Source organism: Daucus carota, chromosome 8 (assembly GCF_001625215.2).
Source record: "Daucus carota subsp. sativus chromosome 8, DH1 v3.0, whole genome shotgun sequence".
NCBI classification, from domain to species: domain Eukaryota; kingdom Viridiplantae; phylum Streptophyta; class Magnoliopsida; order Apiales; family Apiaceae; genus Daucus; species Daucus carota.
The window spans coordinates 17,610,503-17,636,404 of record NC_030388.2 but is presented as its reverse complement, the minus strand read 5'-3'; the positions used below and the strand labels follow the sequence as shown (position 1 = coordinate 17,636,404).

General features: G+C 39.2%; 1 protein-coding gene and 1 non-coding gene across 2 annotated transcripts; one reads left to right on the top strand and one right to left on the bottom strand.

Annotated features, from left to right (window-relative positions):
* Positions 1-3,374: 3,374 nt before the first annotated feature.
* Positions 3,375-24,372, bottom strand: LOC108198251 (GDSL esterase/lipase At5g45910). The gene is made up of 5 exons (XM_064083744.1): positions 24,137-24,372; positions 4,530-4,585; positions 4,087-4,281; positions 3,822-4,046; positions 3,375-3,586 (listed from the first exon to the last, which is right to left on the bottom strand). Exons 1-5 carry the CDS (start codon positions 24,370-24,372, stop codon positions 3,375-3,377), a joined length of 924 nt encoding a protein of 307 aa, XP_063939814.1.
* Positions 16,484-16,590, top strand: LOC135148585 (small nucleolar RNA R71). Its single transcript, XR_010286664.1, has one exon. It is a non-coding gene; the product is annotated as a small nucleolar RNA R71 (small nucleolar RNA).
* Positions 24,373-25,902: the final 1,530 nt, after the last annotated feature.

The window sequence follows — 25,902 nt, the reverse complement described above, 5'->3', positions numbered from 1 at the left end:
AAACGTATAAAAATTTTGCCACTATGATTGAAACTCAATTCAAAAAGAAAATCAAGCTTTTTCGTGCCGATAATGCCAAAGAATATACAGAATCAGAACTTACCAAATTTTTGGCATCTTATGGTACTATTGCACAAAGCTCTTGTTCTTACACATCACAACAAAATGGTCGTGCTGAACGTAAACATAGGCACATTCTTGATACAGTTCGAGCTCTTCTCATTTCCTCTTCTTGTCCAGAATTATTTTGGGGGGAAGCTGCATTGACTGCTGTTTACACAATAAACATGATTCCTTCTCCCGTTATAGATAATTTGTCACCTTATGAAATATTATATGAGGAACCTCCGTCATATGATTCTCTTAAGGTTTTTGGTTCTGCCTGCTTTGTTCTTCTTCCTCCCCATGAAAGAACAAAATTAGAGCCACGTGCCCGTCTGTGTTGTTTTATTGGTTATGGTAGTGGTCAAAAGGGATATCGCTGTTGGGATCCTATCTCTCAACGTCTCCGTGTCTTTCGTAATGTGACATTTTGGGAACACAAAATGTTTTCATCTATGTCAGGATTTAAAATTGACACATCGACTAGTATTTCCCACTTTACAGATCCTTTTGTTGATCTACACCCCGCTGATGAAAATATAGAATGTCCATCATCTTCTACTAACATATTTTCAGCAGATTCTCCACCTGAGCTCATTCAGCCATCTCCAACTACTAATGTTCCTTCAACAGAAGTACAATCTGAGGATTCTAATACTGAGCCTATCACTCTACCAGATGAGTCTGTTCAGTGCTCTACTCGGGTAAGAAAGCCTCCAATTCGACTCACTGATTATCATGTTTATTCTGCTATTCAAGCATTACATGAGCCTCAAACATATAGAGAGGCAAGTGTTAACCCTATTTGGCAGAAAGCAATGGCAGAAGAACTTCAGGCATTAGACCGGACTCATACGTGGGATCTTGTTACTTTACCTCCTGGTAAAACAGCAGTGGGTTGTCGGTGGATCTACAAAATTAAAACAAAATCTGATGGTTCTATTGAAAGATATAAAGCTCGTCTAGTTGCTAGAGGCTTTACTCAAGAGTATGGCATTGATTATGAGGAAACTTTCGCACCAGTTGCTCGTCTCACATCTGTTCGAAGTCTACTAGTTGTTGGAGCATCAAAACACTGGGATATGTGGCAAATGGATGTCAAGAATGCCTTTCTCAATGGAGACCTTCATGAGGAAGTTTATCTCAAACCTCCTCCAGGTTTCTTGCACTCTTCAAATCAAGTGTTCAAACTTAACAAGGCTCTTTATGGTCTTAAACAAGCACCTCGAGCCTGGTTTGAAAAATTCAGCAAAATAGTTCAACAATTGGGATTTTCTTCAAGCCCATATGATCATGCTCTTTTCATACGAAGGTCTGAACGAGGAATTGTTTTACTTCTTCTATATGTCGATGACATGATCATTACTGGAGATGACGTCAAAGGCATTTCTGAACTTAAACAATTTCTCAGCCAACAATTTGAAATGAAGGATCTTGGTTCACTAAGCTACTTTTTGGGTCTTGAGGTTTCTTCTATCCCTACTGGCTACACTCTTTCACAAGTAAAGTATGCTTCCGATCTTTTATTAAAATATGGAATCAGTGACACCAAGATTGCCTCTACTCCTTTGGAATATGAGGTTAAACTTAACGCAGAAGATGGTGAATTGCTTTCCAATCCCACATTATATCGCCAATTGGTTGGGAGTTTAATTTATCTCACTATAACTCGCCCAGATATTGCTCATGCCGTGCACATTGTAAGTCAGTTCATGGCAGCTCCTCGCACTCCTCACTTTTCAGCTGTTCTTCACATACTTCGTTATGTCAAAGGCAGTATATTTCATGGATTACACTACTCATTTGACTCTTCTCTTGAGTTGCATGCCTACTCAGATGCTGATTGGGGCGGTGATCCTACTACAAGATGCTCTACTACAGGATTTTGTTTCTTTCTTGGTGATTCTCTTATCTCCTGGCGCAGTAAGAAACAATCTCTTTCTTCTCGATCAAGTGTCGAGTCAGAATATCGAGCTTTTGCTGACACCACACAGGAACTAATTTGGCTATGATGGTTACTTGAAGATATGAGTGTAACTCATTCTCCGACCACTTCTATTTACTGCGACAGTAAAAGTGCTATTGACATTGCTCACAATGATGTATTTCACGAGCGCACTAAGCATATAGAAATTGATTGTCATTTCACTCGTCAACATGTTGCAAAAGGCACAGTTCATCTATGTGGTGTCTCCAGTGCTGATAATACTGCAGATTTATTCACGAAAAATCATCCTCCAGGAAGTTTTCACAATTTTGTTTCCAAACTCAAGCTGATTTTACAACCATCTTCAGTTTAAGGGGGGGTGTTGAAATATGTTAACATCTATGCTATGTTCACATCTCTGCCAGACACTAACAACTATAGTTGGACTATTGTGGCAATATAGTTGGGAGCTTAGCAGATTATCAGTACTAGTAAATAGCACACGCTTTATTTATGTACCTTAGACTTTCTATGTATTATCTACTCTATAAAGCTGGCTCTTGAGCATGTAAAGAAACACCAGATTGTAATACAAGAGTTCTACCTTCTTAGATTCTCTTACATTACTCTGCCTTATTCATGTACAACACACACAACGGTTAAGTATTTTTACACTTTAATCATTCCATTTCTCCCAAATTTAACATCTTTCCACTGTTTATATGTTCTTTTCATTTTTTGTTTTTTAGGTTTTCACTCAAGATTATGTTATTTTGGCTTTTTTTTTAGGTTTAAAGTGAAGATGGTGTTTTTGATAATGTTTCAGTGTAAGTTATTACTCTTCTGTTAATATTTTGGTTCATCTTTGTTGAATAGATATTGGTCAAGGTCTTGCTGCCGGATGCAGCAAGACCTTAACCAATATCTATACATATAAGAAAATGTGGTGCATTCTGTACATATAAGAAAATGAAGATAGTGATATATTTTCAGCTTTTCTTGCTTGTTTTTGCATATGAAAAATATCTCTGTGTTATATCTTTATCAGTTCAATAAAATTTGTGGTATTTTACCTCAGCTAAAAACATCAGTTTTATTCGGTACCACACATTGTACGCACGCTCGTACATATAAATGAAAGAAGAGCAAAAACTTGGTGTAGCAATTATTAAGATCACGATTCACGAACAGATCTTCAGATATGTACCATATATGATTATGGTTACACCGGTCCACGTTTACATGACAAAAAATAAAAGTAAAGCCCGTGCAATAGTTAATACACCAGATATATTACCCTGAGAAAAAAAAAAGAAGAAATACTACTTGCGACGATAATAAATTGTTAGTGTATAGGCGGTGATGTGAAAGAACCATGAATTAAAGCCTTGGCTATAAACCCATAAGCTGCCTCAGTTAAGTGAATTCCATCCCAATTAGCATATGTAGAAGGATTAGTGCATGTTTTGGACCCAGTGCGCCCACAACTTGCGCTACTGTTGAAGTTGAAAGATCCTCCTCCTCCACAACATGCAACCAATACCCCATTTGTGAATCCTGCATTTTAATTTTCATATGTATGATATATGTTTTTATTTCTGTTTTCGAAAGTAAGATATATTATGACGATACACGGACATACAATTAGTGATGTTTACCGGCAGACACTAATCAAATGTATGATTTGGATACCATGTCATGTAACCAGCTCATTTGAAATGTTTGTCACAATGAGAATATCTTAGAACTGGAGGACTCATTTTGTTGGATGGGAATATATGTGATTACTCACCATGATGTAGCGGATTGTGAACATATTTCTTAGCTGCATTGTAGTAATCCGCATACATGATGTTAGCATGCGGATATTTAGCTCTCAAGCTACCCAAAGCAAACTGGAGTTGCTTGTTGTGAAACTTTGCAAAAGCGTTGTGCGCTCTCAAGCACCCATTTCTATCGTAGGCTGCTTTCTCCAGTGTAAGGAAGAGGGTCAAGTACGCTGGCAAGCAACCTTCCTCTATCAGCGTCTAATGGGGAAGAAAGTAATTAAATTATACGCGAAGATTCGGGAGGTAATTTAATTTGAATGATTAAAAGTCTTACACTAGCTGTTGAAATGATCTTTTCAAGAACTAGAGGCACTAAATCTTCGAGCTCTTTCGGGCTTGCACCACCAAATAACGGGTAATTGTAGTCGTTTCCACCAATCTCTCCCACCAGAAACAGTGACTTCTTGAAATAGTTGTCACATTCTACGTCAGAACAGAATAGCAAAGCAGAGTCATTTACAATTTTTAAAAAACATGCATGCATAAAGTTTTTGAAAAATAGTCCATCTAAAATTTTAAAGTGTTAGAGGAAGACCCAAATGGATCGGCAAACCTGGTTCTGATACCATGTTGAACCATTACATCTGCTAAAACCTTAATGTTTTAGAGAAAGACCTCAAATGGATTTTATGTTATATTTCAACATGGTTGCTACGATGTTCTATAGTTACCTTGTTTTGTTGTGCATAAGGTTGATTTGAGCTTCTTGAACCAGCCAAGCTGAACACTTAGGTTGTGTTCACTTGGAGTGAATGGAATGAAGGGAGAATGGAATAAATTTTACACTCAAAAATGGTGTTGATCAAAGAAAATATATACAATTTTCATTCCTTCAATCATTCCATTCCTACTATTTTAACTAGAATTTTTTTTTTTTTTGCTAAATAAAATTTATTGAAAAAACGGAAACACTAATACAAGATCCAGAGGGCAAGCCCCTGGAGAAAGAAATACGATAACACAGGAAATTCCCTAACTAGGAGCAAGCATAAGAAACTCAAGGAGACAACAGAAAGAAGATTAACTCAGCAACTAGACAACAACACTACAGCACTACAACAGACTATCTAGAAATAACATCTAATAAAGCAATGGGATGATGCCAGGATGATTGGCAGCCATTCTCTTGAAGCTGTTACAGGAGAATAGTCTTTCCCGGACCATTTCCTTAACACGCAGCAGGACTCTTGATGGGGAATTATGTTTACCAACATTATGAATTCTGAAATTTCTCTCCTTCCAGGTGTGGTAGATAGCAACTGCAATAAACAATCCACCAATCCTTTTCTTAATTCTGCTAGTGTTACCAATAAAAAAAGCACCAGTTCTGCATAAATCCCAATCAGCATTGAACTGAACTGGACTCTCAGCACGCAAGGCCGCAAAGAAAGGACAGTTAGAGAATAAATGGTGAGAAGATTCCAAGCCCCCATTACACAGAACACATCGAGGATCAACCTGCATCTCAAACAACCTCATTTTATCCTTAGTTAACAAGCGATTCTTGATGGCCAGCCAGAAGAAGAACGCACACTTGGGCATTATAAAGGAGTCCCAAACAATATTGGACCAAGGGCAAACCTGATTGGAGGTTCGAATAGATTGATAAATGGCAGCACGGGATACAGAATTAGCATACAAATCATCCCAAGTAATTTTTTCCTGTCTTTGAATACGAATCTGGGAGACTTGTTGTTTAAGATCAAACAAGCCAACATGGTCCGAGTGAGGAATATTCCATTCACAATCAGACATAAAATCTCTGGCAAGAGCCATAGGATTTGATTCAGTGATAGAAATAATATCAGGGTGGAAAGCACTAGTTAAAGATCTCCCTCGAAACCAAGGGTCCTGCCAAAAAAGAAATCCGGATTCAGCACCAATAATATATCTAATATGAGAAATAGCTTGATCTCTACAATTGAATATTTTCCTAGCAGCCAAGAGCATTTGTAAGGTAATCGAGAGGACCAAAAAGCTTTGTTCTTCAATAAACATTTACGGAACCACATAACCCAAATAGAATTTGAGTTAGGCTAAATAATCCTCCAAAGCTGGTAGAAGATAGCAGAAGAGTTGCTCACAAACAAATTCTTAATCCCCAGACCACCCTCCTCCTTGGGTGTGCAACAGTCAATCCAATTAACCTTATAATGGCACCGACCAGTAGGTTTATGATACCCTCCCCACAAGAACTTAAACATAATGGAATTTAATTGCTGAAGAGTGGACTGCGGCAGAAAGAGAAAGAAGTACCAGTAGCTTAACATGCCTCCGAGCACAGTATTAACTAGTTGCAGTCTTCCTCCAAAATTAAGAGACTTAGTGGTCCAATTCTCAATTTTCTTGCTGAAGCGATTAACCAGAGGGAGACAATTGCTTTTTGAAAGCTTAGAAGTAACTAACGGAAGTCCCAAGTAGTTTATAGGCAAAGAACCTCTCTGAAATCCCAGAGTATTAACAATCTCTGAGCATACATTTTCAGGAACATTTCCGAAGAAACAGCACGACTTCGATTTGTTAGGAAGTAAACCCGAGACAGAAGAGAAATTGCTAACCCCAGACATTAAGGCAGACACAGAAGAAAAATTTCCCTTACTGAAAAGCATAACTGTAGAAACTTATGTGTTATGTTTATATATATACTGATGTGTGTGTATATATATGTGTATAACAGAAAGAATGAATAAGTTGAGAGCGGAGGCAGTAGTGCAAAGTAGTACAGAATTTGTATATTGCTATGTTGTAGTTACATGGGAATAGGACGAGGAATTTATAGGAACTAGTACAGACAAGAAAGTAAATAGAACGTGTACAACTCCTAACCAACTATGACTATTACAAGCTATATGTAGGTGACTAAGCTAAGCTAGTGTACAGCAGCTGCTTGTGGTATAGTAACAGTGTAAACATGACTTCTATTTCAACACCCCCCCTCAAACTGAAGATGGTTGAAGAACCAACTTTAGTTTGGAAACAAAATCACGAAAACTTCCGGGAGGATGAAGTTTTGTAAAGAGATCTGCAGTATTATCAGCACTAGAAATACCATGTAAACGAACTGTGCCTTTTGCAACTTGTTGACGAGTGAAATGACAATCAATCTCTATATGTTTAGTGCGTTCGTGAAATACATCATTGTGGGCAATGTCAATAGCACTCTTACTGTCACAATAAATTGGAGTAGCTGGAGGATGAATGACACTCATATCTTCAAGTAACCATCGTAGCCAAATTAGCTCTTGTGTGGTGTCTGCAAGAGCTCGATATTCTGACTCAGCAGTTGATTTAGAAGCAAGTGACTGTTTCTTACTACGCCAAGAGATAAGTGAATCACCAAGGAAGAAACAAAATCCTGTAGTAGAACATCTGGTAGATGGATCACTGTTCGGTGAAATCTACACGCAAGCGCACGTGATCATAAGTAATATATTAAGTTCGATCCCACAGAGACTGGTGAATTAAGAATACGCACCTATGCAACAATGTATGAGCAATTTTCACTGCCAAGACAATTAACAAGGATGGTTTCTTTTATACTAATAACTAAATTTATTAATCAAATTCAGAATAGGAAAACACATGGGATTCTAACTTCATTATCGAATTCATCTAGAATTGAAATTACTGATTAACATGCGACTGTTGATCCTAATCAGACAACACGAAAGTAATACATGCCAACTCTCGTTGCACACATATCATACCAATCAAAATCCGCAATTAAGACAGAAATCTCATGGACACCAACAAAGCTCAGACCCTATATCTCTATAGCGGTAGTGTAAGCAAAGAGGTTTAATAGCAAGTCATCTATCGTGATTACACAGGGTGATAAAAATAGTTCAAGTCTACCACAAATTATGTTTCATTCACATAATCCTATGTTTACATGGCATAGTTCTAAATTCAATCATCCACTCTCGCTTCAGAAAGAATTAACAAACAACTTAGAAGTTAGCTACGCTCCTAAGAAGAATAAGCACGGCTCATGCAAAGAACTCAACGTACGTCACAAAATCAAGTAATTAATATTCGTTACTAGACTACATCGATAAATCCATTAGAATCCCATGAAGGCGGTTAGTTCATAATCGAACTAATCAACATCATGGGTTCTAGTGAAAACATTATAAAGAAAAGACAAGAATTGAATGGAATAAAAATGCTTGAATTAATAATAATAAGGATCACACGTTACAGATTTGATGTTCACGATCTTGCTCGAAACTGTCACTTCCTCGCAAAGAACGATCTAATACAAACTGATAATGTGCTTCGATAATTAAACTAAACTATGATATTGTTCCGATATTCTAACTACTTCTACTACTACGAGGCTAGGGTTTTACACATGAAAAATAATAAAGTGCATTGACCAAGTCAACCGGGCCTCGACCGCTGCGAAAATCCATCAGAAAAGCTGTAAAAATCGGCCCGGGGAGTTCTGCTGGGCGCCACCGCGCTAGACTAGCGCGGGCGCGCTAGTTGACCCGAGGATAGCGCGGGCGCGCTATAGGTTAGCGCGGGCGCGCTACTGACTGTGATGGCAGCCCTGTTTCTTCGTGTTCAGCTCGTTCTCGCGTGCATGTCCTTCCTCGCTTCTAGTACCACTTCCGTAGGTGATCACGGTTGCATTTAGCATATGCAACAAGCCCTTTAAACCCCTAGATAGCTCTAGTGGACGAGTGTGCTCTCGTGAGGGTTTGTAGAAGATGTACCCACAAAATCCCAAGTTGTGATGACTCCATAATTCTCTATTCTTGCAAATAATGCACCAAAACCAACCTAAAATGATAGAAAATCACTTCATCACCTCAACTCGTGACCTGCACAGAAAAACAATAAAAACACATCAAAAGACACTAAACACTTAAGTACAACCAACCAATTTAAGTGGAAATGAAGGCCTATAAGTGCGTATAAATACCACTTATCACACCCCCAAACTTAAACTGATGCTTGTCCTCAAGCGTCAACGACACTATACAATAATACAATGCAATGCATGAATGCAACTACGTGATGAATGAGTAAACTATGAAGTAATTGCCTTGCCAATTATAATACCTCAGAATGTGCTAATGTTCTCGAATTTCATCTCTCTCGCTACCAAGTCAATTACTCTTCTATTTACAAGTGTGGAGTGCCCGTGTGTGCAAGCATGCTCTTCTATTGAGACAAGACAAAAACTACTACTCCCACAGAATCCCAATCAAGAATCGTAAAAGTTTAAAACTACACCCCGTCACTCACGTCCAACTAAAGCCAAGGTCCCAAAGAATGTCCACACCCTTCTATTTTATTCACTATATATATATTTTTTTCTTTTTATTGGTGATTAATTGCTTGGTCTAAGGTCAGAGCGCTTCGCAGTGTAAATGCGTTACGAACACCACAAGACTTCACACACCAATTATTCACTTTATTCTAGTGGTTTATTTAACTGTGCAATGGTTGAGATCCCTAAAGATTTATGCACTAGTACCCATGTAGCGAGCGTTGGGTCAACAATCCCAAACCACGAAGGGCTTTAGGTTGTTAGGCACAAAGTCCCCTCAGACTTAATTACTCGAGTACTAATGAGCTCAACCTAGTTAATTCTACCACTTATTTTTCTAGTGAATTTTATTTACTACTATTTTTTTTTTTTTTTTGAATGGCATATCTACTCCTCAGTTCCCCCAAACTTAAGATTTACAGACTTAAGCTGAAGGGTGTTCAATTCAATCCTAGAATTCATGGAATTTCGTCTAAATCCTATCTCAAGAACATATGTGAATTACAACTTCCAACACAAGCAATTTCCAAGTACTAACCTAGCATTGCAATCGAAACTACTAATCAAGAACTCCGCACATAACTCATCATAGGCAATTAACTTGGCTTAACTTCATAATTCATGCAAATGCTCGTGATACTAACTATGACAACTACCACTAAACATGTAAACATAAAGAAAATATGGGAAAAATAGAAAGAAAACGTGAGAAATAATCAAAGTAAAATAAAAAAAACGTGAACTACATGAACTAACTAACACATGCAAATAATAAAAAAAACTATCTAATAATATGCTCTTCCTTAGATTACCAACCCCCAAACTTAAAATTTTCAATGTCCCCATTGAAAGTGATAAAAAGGCTAGAGCACCCACATACCTACTCGGAGTCCGAGTCCTCCCCCTCCTCTGCTGGAGGTGAATCAGGTGGAGGATACTGCATCCCTGCTCCGAATACCGGCCACTGAACTGTGACCCCCTGTGCCTGAAAAGCACTACCTAGAGCCTGTGTCAAATCAAAAGCAAACCTCTGGTGGATGTCATGCATGGTATCCATCCGTCTCGCTAGGCGGCGATAATGAGCATCTCCCATCGGTTCGGAGCTCCTCTCCGTCTGTGAAGTACCAGCTCCAGAAGCTCTAGGCTGCTCCCTCCTCACAAACTCTGGACGTCCCCCTGGCATCTCATCATATAAGTACCCGAGGCCTCGAGGGTGGGGAACTCCTCCATCCCACTCTGTCATCCGACTGATCGCCGAATGATCAATAGGTGTCCCTGGCAACTGTAATTGCTCGTTGGATGGCCAACGAACACCGCTCGATCGACAGAGCTTCGTAACAATTGTGCCATATGGAATGGCACCAGTGGTTCCTCCCTTCAAGAACCTCAGAATCCCCTGATGAATAACATGTCCCAGATCAATATACTTGCCCGAGACAATCCCAAAGAGCAGAATAGCTCTCTCCACTGTCACCTCATGCCCATGTGAAGATGGCATGATGTTAGCACAGATGAAGGCGTTCCACGCCTTCGCATACCGGTTCAACGCAGCTGCAGGAAAAGAAACATGTGCCGGCAAAGGAGGTGCAGTCATCTTCCAATGCGTGTCCGGTACACACATGTCATACACCAACTTCTCAAAATCAATTGGATCGTCATCAAAACGGCGTTTGGCACGCCCAATCCTCTCAACCACCCAATCTTCTTCATTACGGCGCCTGGCACGCCCCCCAATAACTCGGCGGATCGCCTCCGCACTATAATCAACACGGATTCCCCGCACCACCGTGAATCCATCGCGATTCTCCTTGGCATTAGCATAGAACTCTCGAATAATAGCCAAGGGAACCGCCTCCGGAGCCTCGCAAAAAGATTCCCAACCCCGCTCTTGAACCATGTTCAAAAGCTCACCATCCTCCGCCGTGGGTAAGAATCCCCTCTCCTTGACTAACGACTTATTCATAAGCCGTTGAAACTCGGTTCGCGCACCATCCGAGGTGAACTCAACCTCACCCATCGAGGAAGAATCGCTAGATGCGGGGGCTTGGGTGCTTGTTCCTTGTGATCTTCGGGCTCTTTTGGGTGCCATTGGTAGAGATTTAGAGTTGCAAGAGATTTGTGTGTAGTGGGTTTGAGAGATTGGATGAAGGTTGTGTGTATGGATGTGTATATATAATTAGGGTTTAGAGAATTATAATGGGATTTGGATATGGGTTTTGTGTTTATATAAGGATTGTAGAGTTGAGTTAGGGTTTTATGGGATGTATTTCGGGCTAGGCATGCAAAATTAGGATTGTGGGCTTTTTAAAACGAAAAAAAAAAAAAATAATTTTTGGGAGAAAATTCGCCAGTCCCGGCAGTCAGTAGCGCGGCCGCGCTAAGTATAGCGCGGGCGCGCTGTGCAACTTAGCGCGGGCGCGCTGACACTAGCGCGGGCGCGCTAGTGTCTGACACCGGAGGCTGAATTTTTTCGATTTTTGTGTTTTTGAGGTTTACAATGGTACAATGTGGTTCCAATGCGTGGGTTGCCTCCCACGAAGCGCTTGTTTAACGTCGTTAACTCGACGTGAAGTCCAGAATTAATCCGATTCCGATTGAAGAATCGTGGTTTGTACCTCACGATTCACATTTCCGCCAAAGTAAGGCTTCAACCTTTGACCATTAACCTTAAATGATTCCTCCGGTGATCTTGCATAGATTTCTACTGCACCGTGGGAAAATACCGTCTTGACTGTAAATGGCCCTGACCAGCGTGACTTGAGTTTCCCTGGAAACAGCTTCAACCGAGAGTTATACAATAGCACCAATTGACCAACCACAAACGATTTTTGTATCAGCCGCTGATCATGCAATCTTTTCACCTTTTCTTTGTAGAGTTTGTTATTTTCATAAGCACGGAGGCGAAACTCCTCTAGCTCATTGAGTTGCATCATTCGTTTCTCTCCAGCTAATTGTAAGTCGAAGTTCAACTTCTTTAGGGACCAATAAGCTTTATGTTCCAACTCAACTGGTAGGTGACAAGCCTTGCCAAACACTAACTGAAATGGAGAAGTACCCAACGGTGTTTTATAAGCTGTTCGATAAGCCCAAGCAGCCTCATCTAATCGTAAGGACCAGTCCTTCCTAGAAGGGTTAACCACCTTCTCTAATATGCGTTTGATCTCTCTGTTAGACACTTCAGCTTGACCATTTGTTTGAGGATGATAAGCAGTAGCAACCCGGTGATTGATATTATACCTCGTCATCAAGGTTGTGAATTTCCGATTGCAGAAATGAGAGCCTTCATCACTGATAATGACTCTAGGGACTCCGAAACGGGTAAAGATTTGTTTTTGTAGAAATTGCAAAACCACCTTAGCATCATTTGTAGGTAAGGCTTTCACCTCCACCCATTTAGACACGTAATCAACTGCCAATAGAATATACTGGTTGTTGCAAGACGAAACGAACGGTCCCATAAAGTCAATACCCCAAACATCAAATATTTCAACTTCCAAAAGCATTTTAAGAGGCATTTCATTCCTCCTAGAAATATTACCTGTACGTTGACATCGATCGCAACCCAACACAAATTGATGAGCATCTTTAAACAGAGTTGGCCAGTAAAAACCTGCTTGAAGTACCCTCTTTGCTGTCTTCTCTCCGCTATAATGGCCCCCATAACCAGTGGAATGGCACTCGCGCAAAACTCCCTCAACTTCATTATTAGGAATACACCGTCTGAGAATCTGATCGACTCCTTGTTTAAACAGAAAGGGTTCATCCCAAATATACCATTTCACATCGTGAAGGAATTTCTTGCGTTGAGCATAAGAGAATTCTGGAGGAATGACCTTACTCACTAGATAATTCACAATGTCAGCAAACCATGGCTCTTCTGCTTCAACTCCAAACAACTGTTCGTCTGGGAAGAATTCATTGATTAGAGTGTTGTCGGTAGTTTGTTTGCTGTGATCTTCTAGTCTGGATAAATGATCCGCTACCTGATTTTCTGTGCCCTTTCGATCTTTAATTTCCACATCAAATTCTTGGAGCAATAAAACCCAGCGAATTAGTCTTGGTTTAGAATCTTTCTTTGTGATGAGATATCGAATGGCTGCATGATCAGTATATACCACTACCTTTGTTCCAAGAAGGTAAGACCTGAACTTCTCAAAGCTAAAGACAATAGCTAGAAGTTCTTTTTCAGTAGTAGTGTAGTTCAATTGTGCATCATTTAATGTTTTGCTGGCATAGTAGATAACATGAAACACATTGCTTGTTCGCTGGCCCAGTACAGCTCCTACAGCATAATCACTGGCATCACACATTAATTCGAATGGTTTACTCCAATCAGGTGCAGTGATGATAGGTGCTGATGTCAACTTCTTTTTCAAGATTTCAAATGCTTCCAAGCACTCCTCATCAAATTTGAATGGAATGTCTTTCTCTAACAGATTGCAAAGAGGTTTAGAAATTTTCGAGAAATCCTTGATGAACCTCCGATAGAAACCTGCATGACCAAGGAAGCTTCGGACGCCCTTGACTGAAAGTGGTGGAGGAAGATTTTTAATTGTTTCCACCTTAGCTTTATCGACTTCTAGTCCCTTGGCAGATACCTTATGCCCCAATATGATTCCTTCTTGCACCATGAAATGACATTTTTCCCAATTGAGAATCAGATTAGTTTCCACACAGCGCTTAAGAACCATTCTAAGATTCGTGAGGCATTCGTCATAAGATGTTCCAAATACAGAAAAATCATCCATGAATACCTCCACATTGATGCCGATCATCTCTGAGAATATTGCCATCATGCACCTTTGAAAAGTGGCTGGTGCACCACATAAACCAAAAGGTACTCTTCGGAATGCGAAAGTACCATAAGGGCATGTAAAGGTTGTCTTTTCTTGATCTTCCGGGGAAATAGCAATTTGATTATAGCCAGAATACCCATCTAACAGACAATAGAACTCATGGCCAGCCAACCTGTCGAGCATCTGATCAATAAAAGGCAGAGGGAAGTGATCTTTTCTTGTAGCTTTATTCAGCTTCCTGTAGTCCATGCAAATCCTCCAACCCGTGACAGTTCTAGTTGAGATGAGTTCCCCTTTTTCGTTGGTTACTACTGTCATTCCTCCTTTCTTAGGCACGCATTGTACTGGACTCACCCATGAGCTATCTGAAATTGGATATATGATACCTGCATCAAGCCATTTAAGAATCTCTTTCTTTACAACCTCCTTCATGATAGGATTTAGCCTTCTTTGTTGTTCCACTGAAGGTTTGCTTCCCTCTTCAATGAGAATTTTGTGTTGACAAAAGGAGGGACTGATGCCCTTGATATCAGCTATGGTCCAACCAATCGCTGTTTTGAATTCCCTTAGCACCCTCAAAAGTTTTTCCTCTTCCTCACCTGACAAGTTAGATGCAATAATAACAGGAAGAGTAGAACCTTCACCAAGAAAAGCATACCTTAAGTGATCCGGTAGTGGTTTAAGTTCAAGTTTAGGTGCTTCGATTACTGATGGTTGTAGTGGTTTGTGATCTTCTTTTTGTTCCTCCAAGCCAAGAGATTCGACAGGTGGTTCAAAATTCCTTCTCCAAGGTGATGAGTTAAGGTGATGGATTTCTTCCAATTCTTCTTCACTGCCCCATTCCTCATCATTTGTAAGGATCGCTTCCAACGCATCATCCTGTAAAACCCGCTTGCTATTAGCTTCTGCTGTAGTATCAAGTACATCCATACTAAAACAAGATTCCTCATCGGTTGGTAATTTCATTGCATTGAATACGTTGAACGTGACCGTCTGATCTTGTATTCTCATTGTAAGTTCCCCTTTTTGGACATCGATCAATGTTTGCCCGGTGGCTAAGAAGGGTCTACCCAAGATGATAGGAATCCTTTTGTCTTCTTCAAAATCAAGAATCACGAAGTCTGCTGGAAATATTAATTGATCAACCTTGACTAGCACATCTTCAATTATACCCCTCGGATGTGTGATCGAACGATCAGCCAACTGTAAAGACATATTTGTTGGCTTGAGCTCTGGCAGGCCGAGTTGTGTGAAGATAGATAGAGGCATCAGATTGATGCTAGCCCCTAAGTCGCACAGACACTTATCAAAAGAGAACTTCCCGATAGTGCAAGGAATAGTAAAGCTTCCCGGATCCTTAAGCTTAGGTGGTAATTTCTGTTGAAGTACAGCACTACATTCCTCCGTTAAAGCCACGGTCTCTAACTCTTCGAGCTTTAGCTTTTTTGAAAGAATACCCTTCATGAACTTGGCATAACTAGGCATTTGCTCGAGTGCTTCAGCAAATGGAATGTTGATGTGAAGCTTTTTGAATACTTCTAGGAATTTACCAAATTGCTTATCCAGCTGCTGTTTTTTTAACCTCCTAGGAAATGGAGGTGGTGGATATACTGGTTTTGACATCGGAGCAGCTGCAGGAATAGCCTTATCCTTTTCAACAGTCGGGTTGGTGCCAATTGTATTTGAAGGAACTTCTGCTGGAATTTCTTGCGGTTCATCACCCTGATCTTGTACTAATGTTGAGGTAGGCCCTGTTGTAGTTTTTCCCGATCTCAGCGTAATGGATTGGACTTGCTCTTTAGGGTCCCTCTTACCTGGTACTTCTGTATCACTAGGGAGATTCCCCTGTGGTCTGCTTAGTAAAGCGTTAGCTAACTGACCGACTTGTGTCTCCAAGGCTTTTAAAGTTACTGCTTGACTCTTGTACATGAGCCTTAGCTCTTCCATGTCAGACCTTTCGTTAGCTGATTGCCCATGATTCTGAAATCCCGGGGGGGTGTGATATGGCTGTTTAGGTGCATACTGTTGTGAATTTCCAGCCTGACTGTACTGTTTAGGTCCCTGTTGAAATCCTTGTTGAGGTTGGTTATACCCCTGGTTATTACTCCAGCTGAAATTAGGATGATTTCGGTTGTTAGGGTGATAAGTAGCTGGAGCAGGCTGTTGACCTCTCTGAAAGTTGCTCACAAATTGTGCTGATTCACTAGAAATGGCACACTGATCAGTAGCATGAGTACCAGCACATAATTCGCAAATAATGATTGGCTGTTGAATTCCTTGGTGAGCCAGAGAGTCGACTTTCATCGTGAGAGCTTTAAGTTGAGCTGCTATAGCTGTAGACGTGTCAAGATCAAGAATTCCGGCTACTTTCCCTTGAGTAAGTCTTTGAGTAGGGTTCTGATATTCATTAGCCGCCATCATTTCAATAAGATCATAAGCTTCTTCATAACTCTTAGCCCATAGCGCACCTCCAGAAGCAGCATCAAGCATAGGTCTGGATTGAGGTCCAAGACCATTGTAGAAACTGTTTATTTGCATCCAATCCGGCATACCATGGTGGGGACACTTTCTTAGCATCTCTTTATACCTCTCCCAGGCTTCACAGAATGTTTCTCCTGATTGTTGAGAGAATTGAGATAGAGCATTTCGTAGCGCAGCAGTCTTCGCCATGGGGAAGAATTTAGTGAGAAATTTCTGAGCTAGATCTTCCCATGTAGTAATCGAACCAGATGGTAAAGAATGTAACCATCCCTTGGCCTTATCTTTCAGTGAAAATGGGAAAAGTCTTAACTTCACAGCTTCATCAGAGACGTCATTGAATTTGAAAGTGTCACAGATCTCTATAAAATTCCGTATATGCATATTGGGGTCTTCAGTAGGAGAACCCCCATACTGTACCGAGTTCTGAACCATTTGAATAGTTCCTGGTTTGATTTCAAAGGCTTTGGCTGCGATTGCAGGCCTGACAATGCTTGATTGGATATCATCGATCTTTGGCATAGAGAAATCCTTCAATGCCTTACTGTCTGGTTGTGCTTCAGGTTCTGTCATTGTTTCAGAATCAGAAGAAGAAGTAGAAGATGAATCAATTGCTTTCTTACGGGTCTGAGAACGTGTTTGCATAAACGCGACCCAAGTACCTGAAATAAAGAAAAGAAGAAAAGTGAGAAGAGAAAAGAATCCTAGTCAGTGAATTTTAATGCACACTGATGACAAGTACGTAAACTAATTAATTAACACCGAGTCCCCGGCAGCGGCGCCAAAAACTTGTTCGGTGAAATCTACACGCAAGCGCACGTGATCATAAGTAATATATTAAGTTCGATCCCACAGAGACTGGTGAATTAAGAATACGCACCTATGCAACAATGTATGAGCAATTTTCACTGCCAAGACAATTAACAAGGATGGTTTCTTTTATACTAATAACTAAATTTATTAATCAAATTCAGAATAGGAAAACACATGGGATTCTAACTTCATTATCGAATTCATCTAGAATTGAAATTACTGATTAACATGCGACTGTTGATCCTAATCAGACAACACGAAAGTAATACATGCCAACTCTCGTTGCACACATATCATACCAATCAAAATCCGCAATTAAGACAGAAATCTCATGGACACCAACAAAGCTCAGACCCTATATCTCTATAGCGGTAGTGTAAGCAGAGAGGTTTAATAGCAAGTCATCTATCGTGATTACACAGGGTGATAAAAATAGTTCAAGTCTACCACAAATTATGTTTCATTCACATAATCCTATGTTTACATGGCATAGTTCTAAATTCAATCATCCACTCTCGCTTCAGAAAGAATTAACAAACAACTTAGAAGTTAGCTACGCTCCTAAGAAGAATAAGCACGGCTCATGCAAAGAACTCAACGTACGTCACAAAATCAAGTAATTAATATTCGTTACTAGACTACATCGATAAATCCATTAGAATCCCATGAAGGCGGTTAGTTCATAATCGAACTAATCAACATCATGGGTTCTAGTGAAAACATTATAAAGAAAAGACAAGAATTGAATGGAATAAAAATGCTTGAATTAATAATAATAAGGATCACACGTTACAGATTTGATGTTCACGATCTTGCTCGAAACTGTCACTTCCTCGCAAAGAACGATCTAATACAAACTGATAATGTGCTTCGATAATTAAACTAAACTATGATATTGTTCCGATATTCTAACTACTTCTACTACTACGAGGCTAGGGTTTTACACATGAAAAATAATAAAGTGCATTGACCAAGTCAACCGGGCCTCGACCGCTGCGAAAATCCATCAGAAAAGCTGTAAAAATCAGCCCGGGGAGTTCTGCTGGGCGCCACCGCGCTAGACTAGCGCGGGCGCGCTAGTTGACCCGAGGATAGCGCGGGCGCGCTATAGGTTAGCGCGGGCGCGCTACTGACTGTGATGGCAGCCCTGTTTCTTCGTGTTCAGCTCGTTCTCGCGTGCATGTCCTTCCTCGCTTCTAGTACCACTTCCGTAGGTGATCACGGTTGCATTTAGCATATGCAACAAGCCCTTTAAACCCCTAGATAGCTCTAGTGGACGAGTGTGCTCTCGTGAGGGTTTGTAGAAGATGTACCCACAAAATCCCAAGTTGTGATGACTCCATAATTCTCTATTCTTGCAAATAATGCACCAAAACCAACCTAAAATGATAGAAAATCACTTCATCACCTCAACTCGTGACCTGCACAGAAAAACAATAAAAACACATCAAAAGACACTAAACACTTAAGTACAACCAACCAATTTAAGTGGAAATGAAGGCCTATAAGTGCGTATAAATACCACTTATCAATCACCACCCCAATCAGCATCTGAATATGCATGTAACTCAAGTGAAGAGTTGTATGAATAATGAAGTCCATGAAATATCGTGCCTTTGACATAACGAAGTATGTGCAGAACAGCTGTATAGTGAGGAGTGCGAGGAGCTGACATATATTGACTGACAATATGAACAGCATGAGCAATATCCGGACGAGTGACAGTGAGATAAATTAAGCTTCCAACCAATTGACGATATAAAGTAGGATCGGTAAGTAATTCACCATCTTCGGGATTGAGTTTAACCTCGTATTCCAAAGGTGTAGAGGCAATCTTAGTGTCACTGATCCCAGACTTCAATAAAAGATCAGATGCATACTTAACTTGAGAAAGAGTGTAACCCGTAGGGACGGAAGAGACCTCAAGTCCTAAGAAGTAGCTTAATGTACCAAGATCTTTCATTTCAAATTGCTGACTGAGAAATTCTTTTAGCTCAGAAATACCTGTTGTATCATCGCCAGTGATGATCATATCATCAACATAGAGCAAAAGTAGAACAATGCCTCGATCAGATCGTCGAATGAAAAGAGCATAATCATATGGACTAGAAGAAAATCCAAGTTGACCAATGACTGTACGGAACTTTTCAAACCATGCTCGAGGGGCTTGTTTAAGACCATAAAGAGCCTTGTTAAGCTTGAACACTTGATTTTGAGAATGAGAATAACCAGGAGGAGGTTTAAGGTAAACTTCCTCATGTAGGTCTCCATTTAGAAAAGCATTTTTGACATCCATTTGCCACATGTCCCAATGTTTTGAAGCTCCAACAGCAAGTAAACTTCGAACAGATGTGAGACGAGCAACTGGGGCAAATGTTTCTTCGTAGTCAATCCCATATTCTTGAGTGAAACCTCTTGCAACTAGACGAGCTTTATATCTGTCTATAGATCCATCAGATTTTGTCTTAATTTTGTAGATCCATCGACAACTGACTGCAGCTTTGCCAGGGGGCAAAGTAACAAGATCCCAAGTGTGAGTTCTGTCTAATGCCTGAAGTTCTTCTGCCATTGCTTTCTGCCAAAGAGGATTCACACTTGCCTTTCTATATGTTTGAGGCTCATGTAAAGTTTGTATAGCAGAATAAACATGATAATCAGTAAGTCGGACAGAAGGTTTTCTTACTCGAGTAGAGCGATGAACAAACTCATCTGACAGAGTGGCAGGCTCAACATTAAAATCCTCAGACTGAACTTCTGTTGGAGGAACATTAGTAGTTGAAGATGGTTGAGTGAGCTCAAGTGGAGAATCTGCTGAAAATATGTTAGAAGAAGATGATGGATTTTCTATATTTTCATCAGGAGGGTGTAGATCAACAAAAGGATCGGTAAAGTGGGAAATACTGGTAGAAGTGTCAATTTTAAAATCTGACATAGATGAGAACATTTTGTGTTCCCAAAATGTCACATTACGAGAAACTCGTAGTCGTTGTGAGATAGGATCCCAACAATGATATCCTTTTTGACCACTACCATAACCAATAAAACAACAAAGACGTGCACGTGGCTCTAGTTTAGTTCTTTCATGTGGGGGAAGAAGAACAAAACATGCAGAACCAAAAACCTTAAGAGAATCATATGACGGAGGTTCTTTATATAATTTTTCATAAGGAGATAAGTTATTTGTAACAGGAGAAGGAATCATATTGATTGTGTAAACAGCAGTTAATGCAGCTTCCCCCCAAAATAATTCTGGACAAGAAGAGGAAATGAGAAGAGCTCGAACTGTATCAAGAATGTGCCTATGTTTACGTTCAGCACGACCATTTTGTTGTGATGTGTAAGGACAAGAACTTTGGACAAGAGTGCCATATGATGCCAAAAATTTGTTAAGATCTGATTCTTTATATTCTTTGGCATTATCGGCACGGAAAAGCTTGATTTTCTTTTTGAACTGAGTGTTAATCATAGTGGCAAAATTTTTATAAGTTTCTCCTAATTCTGATCGATTTTTCAAAATATATATCCAAGTGTAACGAGAAAAATCATCAACGAATATCACATAGTATCTTGACCCTCCCATAGTTGGAGTTGGAGAAGGACCCCAAATATCAGAATGTATTAGATCAAAAGTAGCTGATGATTTTTCATAATGAATAGGAAAAGGAAGTACATGATGTTTTGCCAGTCTACATGAAACACAGTCAATTGTGTCTGCATTAACACTACCTAGATGACCACTAGAAATAAGACTATGTAAACGAGATTGTGATGGATGACCTAACCGGGAATGCCAGATGTTGGTTGTAGTGGAAAAGGAACCAACTGGATGATTGGATGATGCTTTTGGTGTAGGAAGATGAAGGGAAGTGAGCTCAAACAACCTTCCGCATCTACGTCCTGTCCCAAAGATCTGTCCTGTCTGAGGATCCTGTACATGACAACCAGAAGAGGTAAAGATAATATCAAGACCAAGATCACATAGTTGACCGATGGAAACAAGATTAAGTGAAAGATTAGGAACGAAGTATGTGTCAGGAAGATTAAGATCTTCTGTAGATACAGTTCCAATATGTGTCACTTTCATGGTAGAACCATCAGCAGTTTGAATATTTGGAAGGTATGAACTCTGTGTTTTCATGGTAAATATGGATGAATCATTTGTCATATGATTACAACATGCAGAATCAAAATACCAAGAATTACCTGAAGTGACAGAGAATGCAGTGGAGGGAGAGTTGGCTTTAAGTAAAACCTGTTTGAGCAAGGATTCTAGCTCACTAGTAGATGTGGTTGGAGATTCAGAAGTTGCGGCAGCGGAAGACTGAGTAAACTTGTTTGAATGGAATGATGGCTTTTTCTTACAAAACTGTATCGAGTAATGACCCTTTTGATGACAATGTTGACATGTGTGATTACGAAGTGTCATGCAATCTTTTGTGACATGTCCACTTTGACGACAGATTCTGCAAAATGGTTTGTCAGAAGTAGGTGCCGGAGGTACAGCAAGAACATTATCCATCACAGATTTGAGTTTTCCAAGGCCAAGTCGAGTTTCCTCAGAAATAAGTTCAACAACAGAACTTTCTAAAGAGGTTAGTGGAACTCGATGAAGAAGAGCAGCTCTAACTGGTTCGAAATCTTGAGTGAGAGCCATAAGAAACTGGATGAGTCGGTGCTGGTCACGATATGTGTGATAAAGTGTAGCATCTTCTGTATGTAACCACTTTGGTTCAGATAATGTTAATTGATCCCAAAGTGATTGTATCTGCGAGAGAAAATCTGCAACTGGTTGACCAGGCTCTTGCTTTTGCTTGCTTAGTGAACCCGTGATCTGATACTGGTGAGAAAGATCGGATGTAGTGTATCTTGATGCTAGTAAATCCCAAATTTCTTTTGCAGTGTCATAATTTCCAAACTGTAAATTAATTTTAGAAACTGAAGAGTTTCTAAAAAATGTGATTGCTTGGTGATTTTTGACATCCCATTCTTCAATGCGATCCTTCAATTTGGAATCTGTTTCATCTTTCTCCCTGATAGGAATTGTAAAATCTCCGTTGACATATCGCCAAAGTCTTTTTCCTTTCAAGTAACTGCGCATAGCTTGAGACCAAGTTATATAGTTCGAGCCATTCAAAATTGTCTGAATCGGAGAACTATTTTCTTTTTCCATTTTTACAAGCACTTGTGTAAAAATACAAGGGTTAAAAAATGCAACTTTTTAAAAGGTTGAAGTACTCTCTAGCAAAAAATAGATAATCAGGGACTGGTGTGTACGTTTCATAAGATGAATGTGAAAAATATAAAATATGGAAACTTGAGGGTACTTAAATGCAAGTTGGCCAAAATTGTGAACATTAACAGATAGATGTACGTGGGAGAAAATACCAAATATATGTAAAACATATATTACTGTGTGTTTTCGAGGTTACCCAACAGACTAGCGGCCGTGTACTCTTTGATGTTTAGAGATGTTGATTCTTTCTTCTTTCCAAAGAGACAAGTGTGGTGATTCGTCGGAAATTATGGTGGAGACGAGTGTGGTAATTCGTCGGGTTTTATGGTGGTTCGCCGGAGTTAATGGTTGTTCGCCGGATTGAATGCCTTGTGATTAGTTGAACTTGTGGGAAGAACTCGCTGTGTGGGTGTTGTTCTGGGTTTGATGAGTTGAAACGGGTTAAAGATTTTGCTGTGTTGACTCGTCAGAAACTGGGTTGCGCCAACTGTTTGGTTTAATGGCCGAGAGAGTTTGTCACCGGGAACGATGATTACAGCAGAATAAAACGCGGAGGTAAGGAGCTTAAAGCTCTGATACCATGTAGAAACTTATGTGTTATGTGTATATATATACTGATGTGTGTGTATATATATGTGTATAACAGAAAGAATGAATAAGTTGAGAGCGGAGGCAGTAGTGCAAAGTAGTACAGAATTTGTATATTGCTATGTTGTAGTTACATGGGAATAGGACGAGGAATTTATAGGAACTAGTACAGACAAGATAGTAAATAGAACGTGTACAACTCCTAACCAACTATGACTATTACAAGCTATATGTAGGTGACTAAGCTAAGCTAGTGTACAGCAGCTGCTTGTGGTATAGTAACAGTGTAAACATGACTTCTATTTCAACAATAACATCATCAGCAAAAGTCAGATGATGGAGTTGAATTTCTTTGGCTCTCCAATGGTATTGGAACTCGACAAGCTGAGCAGCTTTCCACAGGTAAGAAGTTAAGACTTCCATAGCTATCACAAACAAATAAGGAGAGATCGGATCTCCTTGACGAACCCCAACCTTTCCACTAAAAAAACCTTCCAGAACACCATTGACTTTAACTGAGTACATGCAAGTGGTTACACATGCCTTGATCCATTCTATGAAAATAGGAGGAAACTTCATGCGCGAAAGCACCCGGAACAAGAAAGACCAGTTGAGGCTATCGAAAGCTTTGCTAATATCTAACTTGATGGCACATCTGGCAGGACCAGAGTTTAGGTGGTAGCCTTTGCACAAGGCTTGTGCAACAAAATGTTATCCCCAATGGATCTATGAGGAACAAAAGCAGATTGCACAGGAGAAATCAAAGATGGCAACACCCTTTTAATACGGCTCGCAAGCAATTTAGATATACCTTTGTAAATAACATTACAACAGGATATCGGTCGAAACTGACCCATACAGGATGGTTGCTGAACTTTAGGCACCAAACTAGAATTTTATCCCATATGTTTTGGAAAGAATGCTCATTCCATCTCTACATCATATTTCTTTACAATCTTTATCACAATAAAATTGAACTCATTCATATTTAGTCACTATTAGCTCATACTTTCTTCTTTCTCCATAAAATTTCTATATAATTTTTCATTCCATTCTCCCCTCATTTCATTCCATCCAAGTGAACACAGCCTTAACGAATTGTTGGTCCATAGAAAGTGTCCCAGTTTCTTGTATGCGTAAAACTCGGCATCAAGTGCAGTAGCGCCAGCAACTGCGAAGTTCACTCCATTTTCATACTTGACCCCATCCACAATTGCTAGATACGGCGGTAGATAGGGCAATCCATACGCCTCAGCTATATTGATTATAATGTTAGAATGCATAACATTAGAATGCACTGCTTTCTCAAATGACACACATCGCATCCCTAGATAAATTTCGAAAATATTGACATATTATAACTAAGGAATGTTAGGAATGCTATCTTTTGTTTCATCACTTCTACTTATTTTCGAAACACTTTAATCACTTATAAGTATTAATTTACTTTTAACTCCCATTTCATTTCTTTCCTTTAAGCCTGAAGCACTTATTTTAAACTCACCCAAACGGCCTCTTATTCTTTTCACCTGAGTTCTAATTGTACTATTGTTGCGCATAAGTTTACTTTTTTGGTAACAATTAAAACAATCGAAATGACACTATGGCATTGAGATTTCGAATTGGCCGGTTAAAACCAGAACCCGTAACCCACTCATTGGTAACGAGATGTTCAGGATGAAAATCTTCGTCAATGTTATTGAGAATGAAAATTTTGTCATGTAATAATAATCTTCGGCAATAGAAAATTAAACACGAATAGGTAAAAATATGCACGTACAGTCGAACGTTCAAACGGAATGACCTAAGATTTTTGTTTTAATATCAGAGTTCCGTAGCTATTAGTAAAAAAAAAAACATGCTGATGAGCTATTGGACGCTGCTAAGAAAGACCTAAATTAACCGCATAGCATGCTCACTCCAGACTAAAAGACAACTGATTAAACTTAACAAAAATTGCGTGGGAAAGACCAAGTAAAAGATCTGACTTCTCAATATTCCGTCAGATATTTCTCTTATATATACTTTTATTTTTGAAGTATTTTTTAATTTTTTATATTTAAAAACTTTTTAAGTATGATTAATATTTATTATATAAAAACTAATCTTGCTCGCTATTTTTATCAATATTTCTCAAAATACCAATCAAATATTAAAATCCCAACAATTTTTTCATTTTTATTTTTTCTCATTATTATATTCAATTTCTGTGTCCCACGAGAAAAAGAATCTTTAAGATTAATTAACATATGTATCTAGTGACAGTTGTAAACATGCAGTGGGTTTACTTCTGAGAGTAAAAATTCACGTAATGACGTGCGTTTACTTGTGAGAGTCAAATTCACAGAAAGAGACGATATACTTCGTAAACAAAGATTAATGTATAGTCTCAAATATTTTGACAGAATCATACTTGTCATTTTTGAGATGTTTACAGTTATTACCAAGTCTCATATGTGATAGCGAAGCCGATCAGGTGCCAAGCTTTACCCGGCACCAGATTATTAATTAAAGATATGCAAAAGATATCATTAATTTTATTAATTGCACAGAGATATTTTGTTACATAAACTATATACCTACTATTTTTTTTGCTAGAGAATGTATATGCTATGCATATAAGGATTTTGTAAAATATATTTTGTTTATTAAATATAGTTAATTAATTATAAAATAGTAATTCAATAATTTATTATGTCAATCAACAAATTCTATGATATTTGTTGATATTTTGCTCTCTAACAATTCATCTTATATAAAGTTGATTAAAAGTCAAACATGCATTTTAGATAAGTTCCTAGCAAGTAGCAATTATCACCAAATTAGTACAAGGACCATGTCAACTTACAAATGTA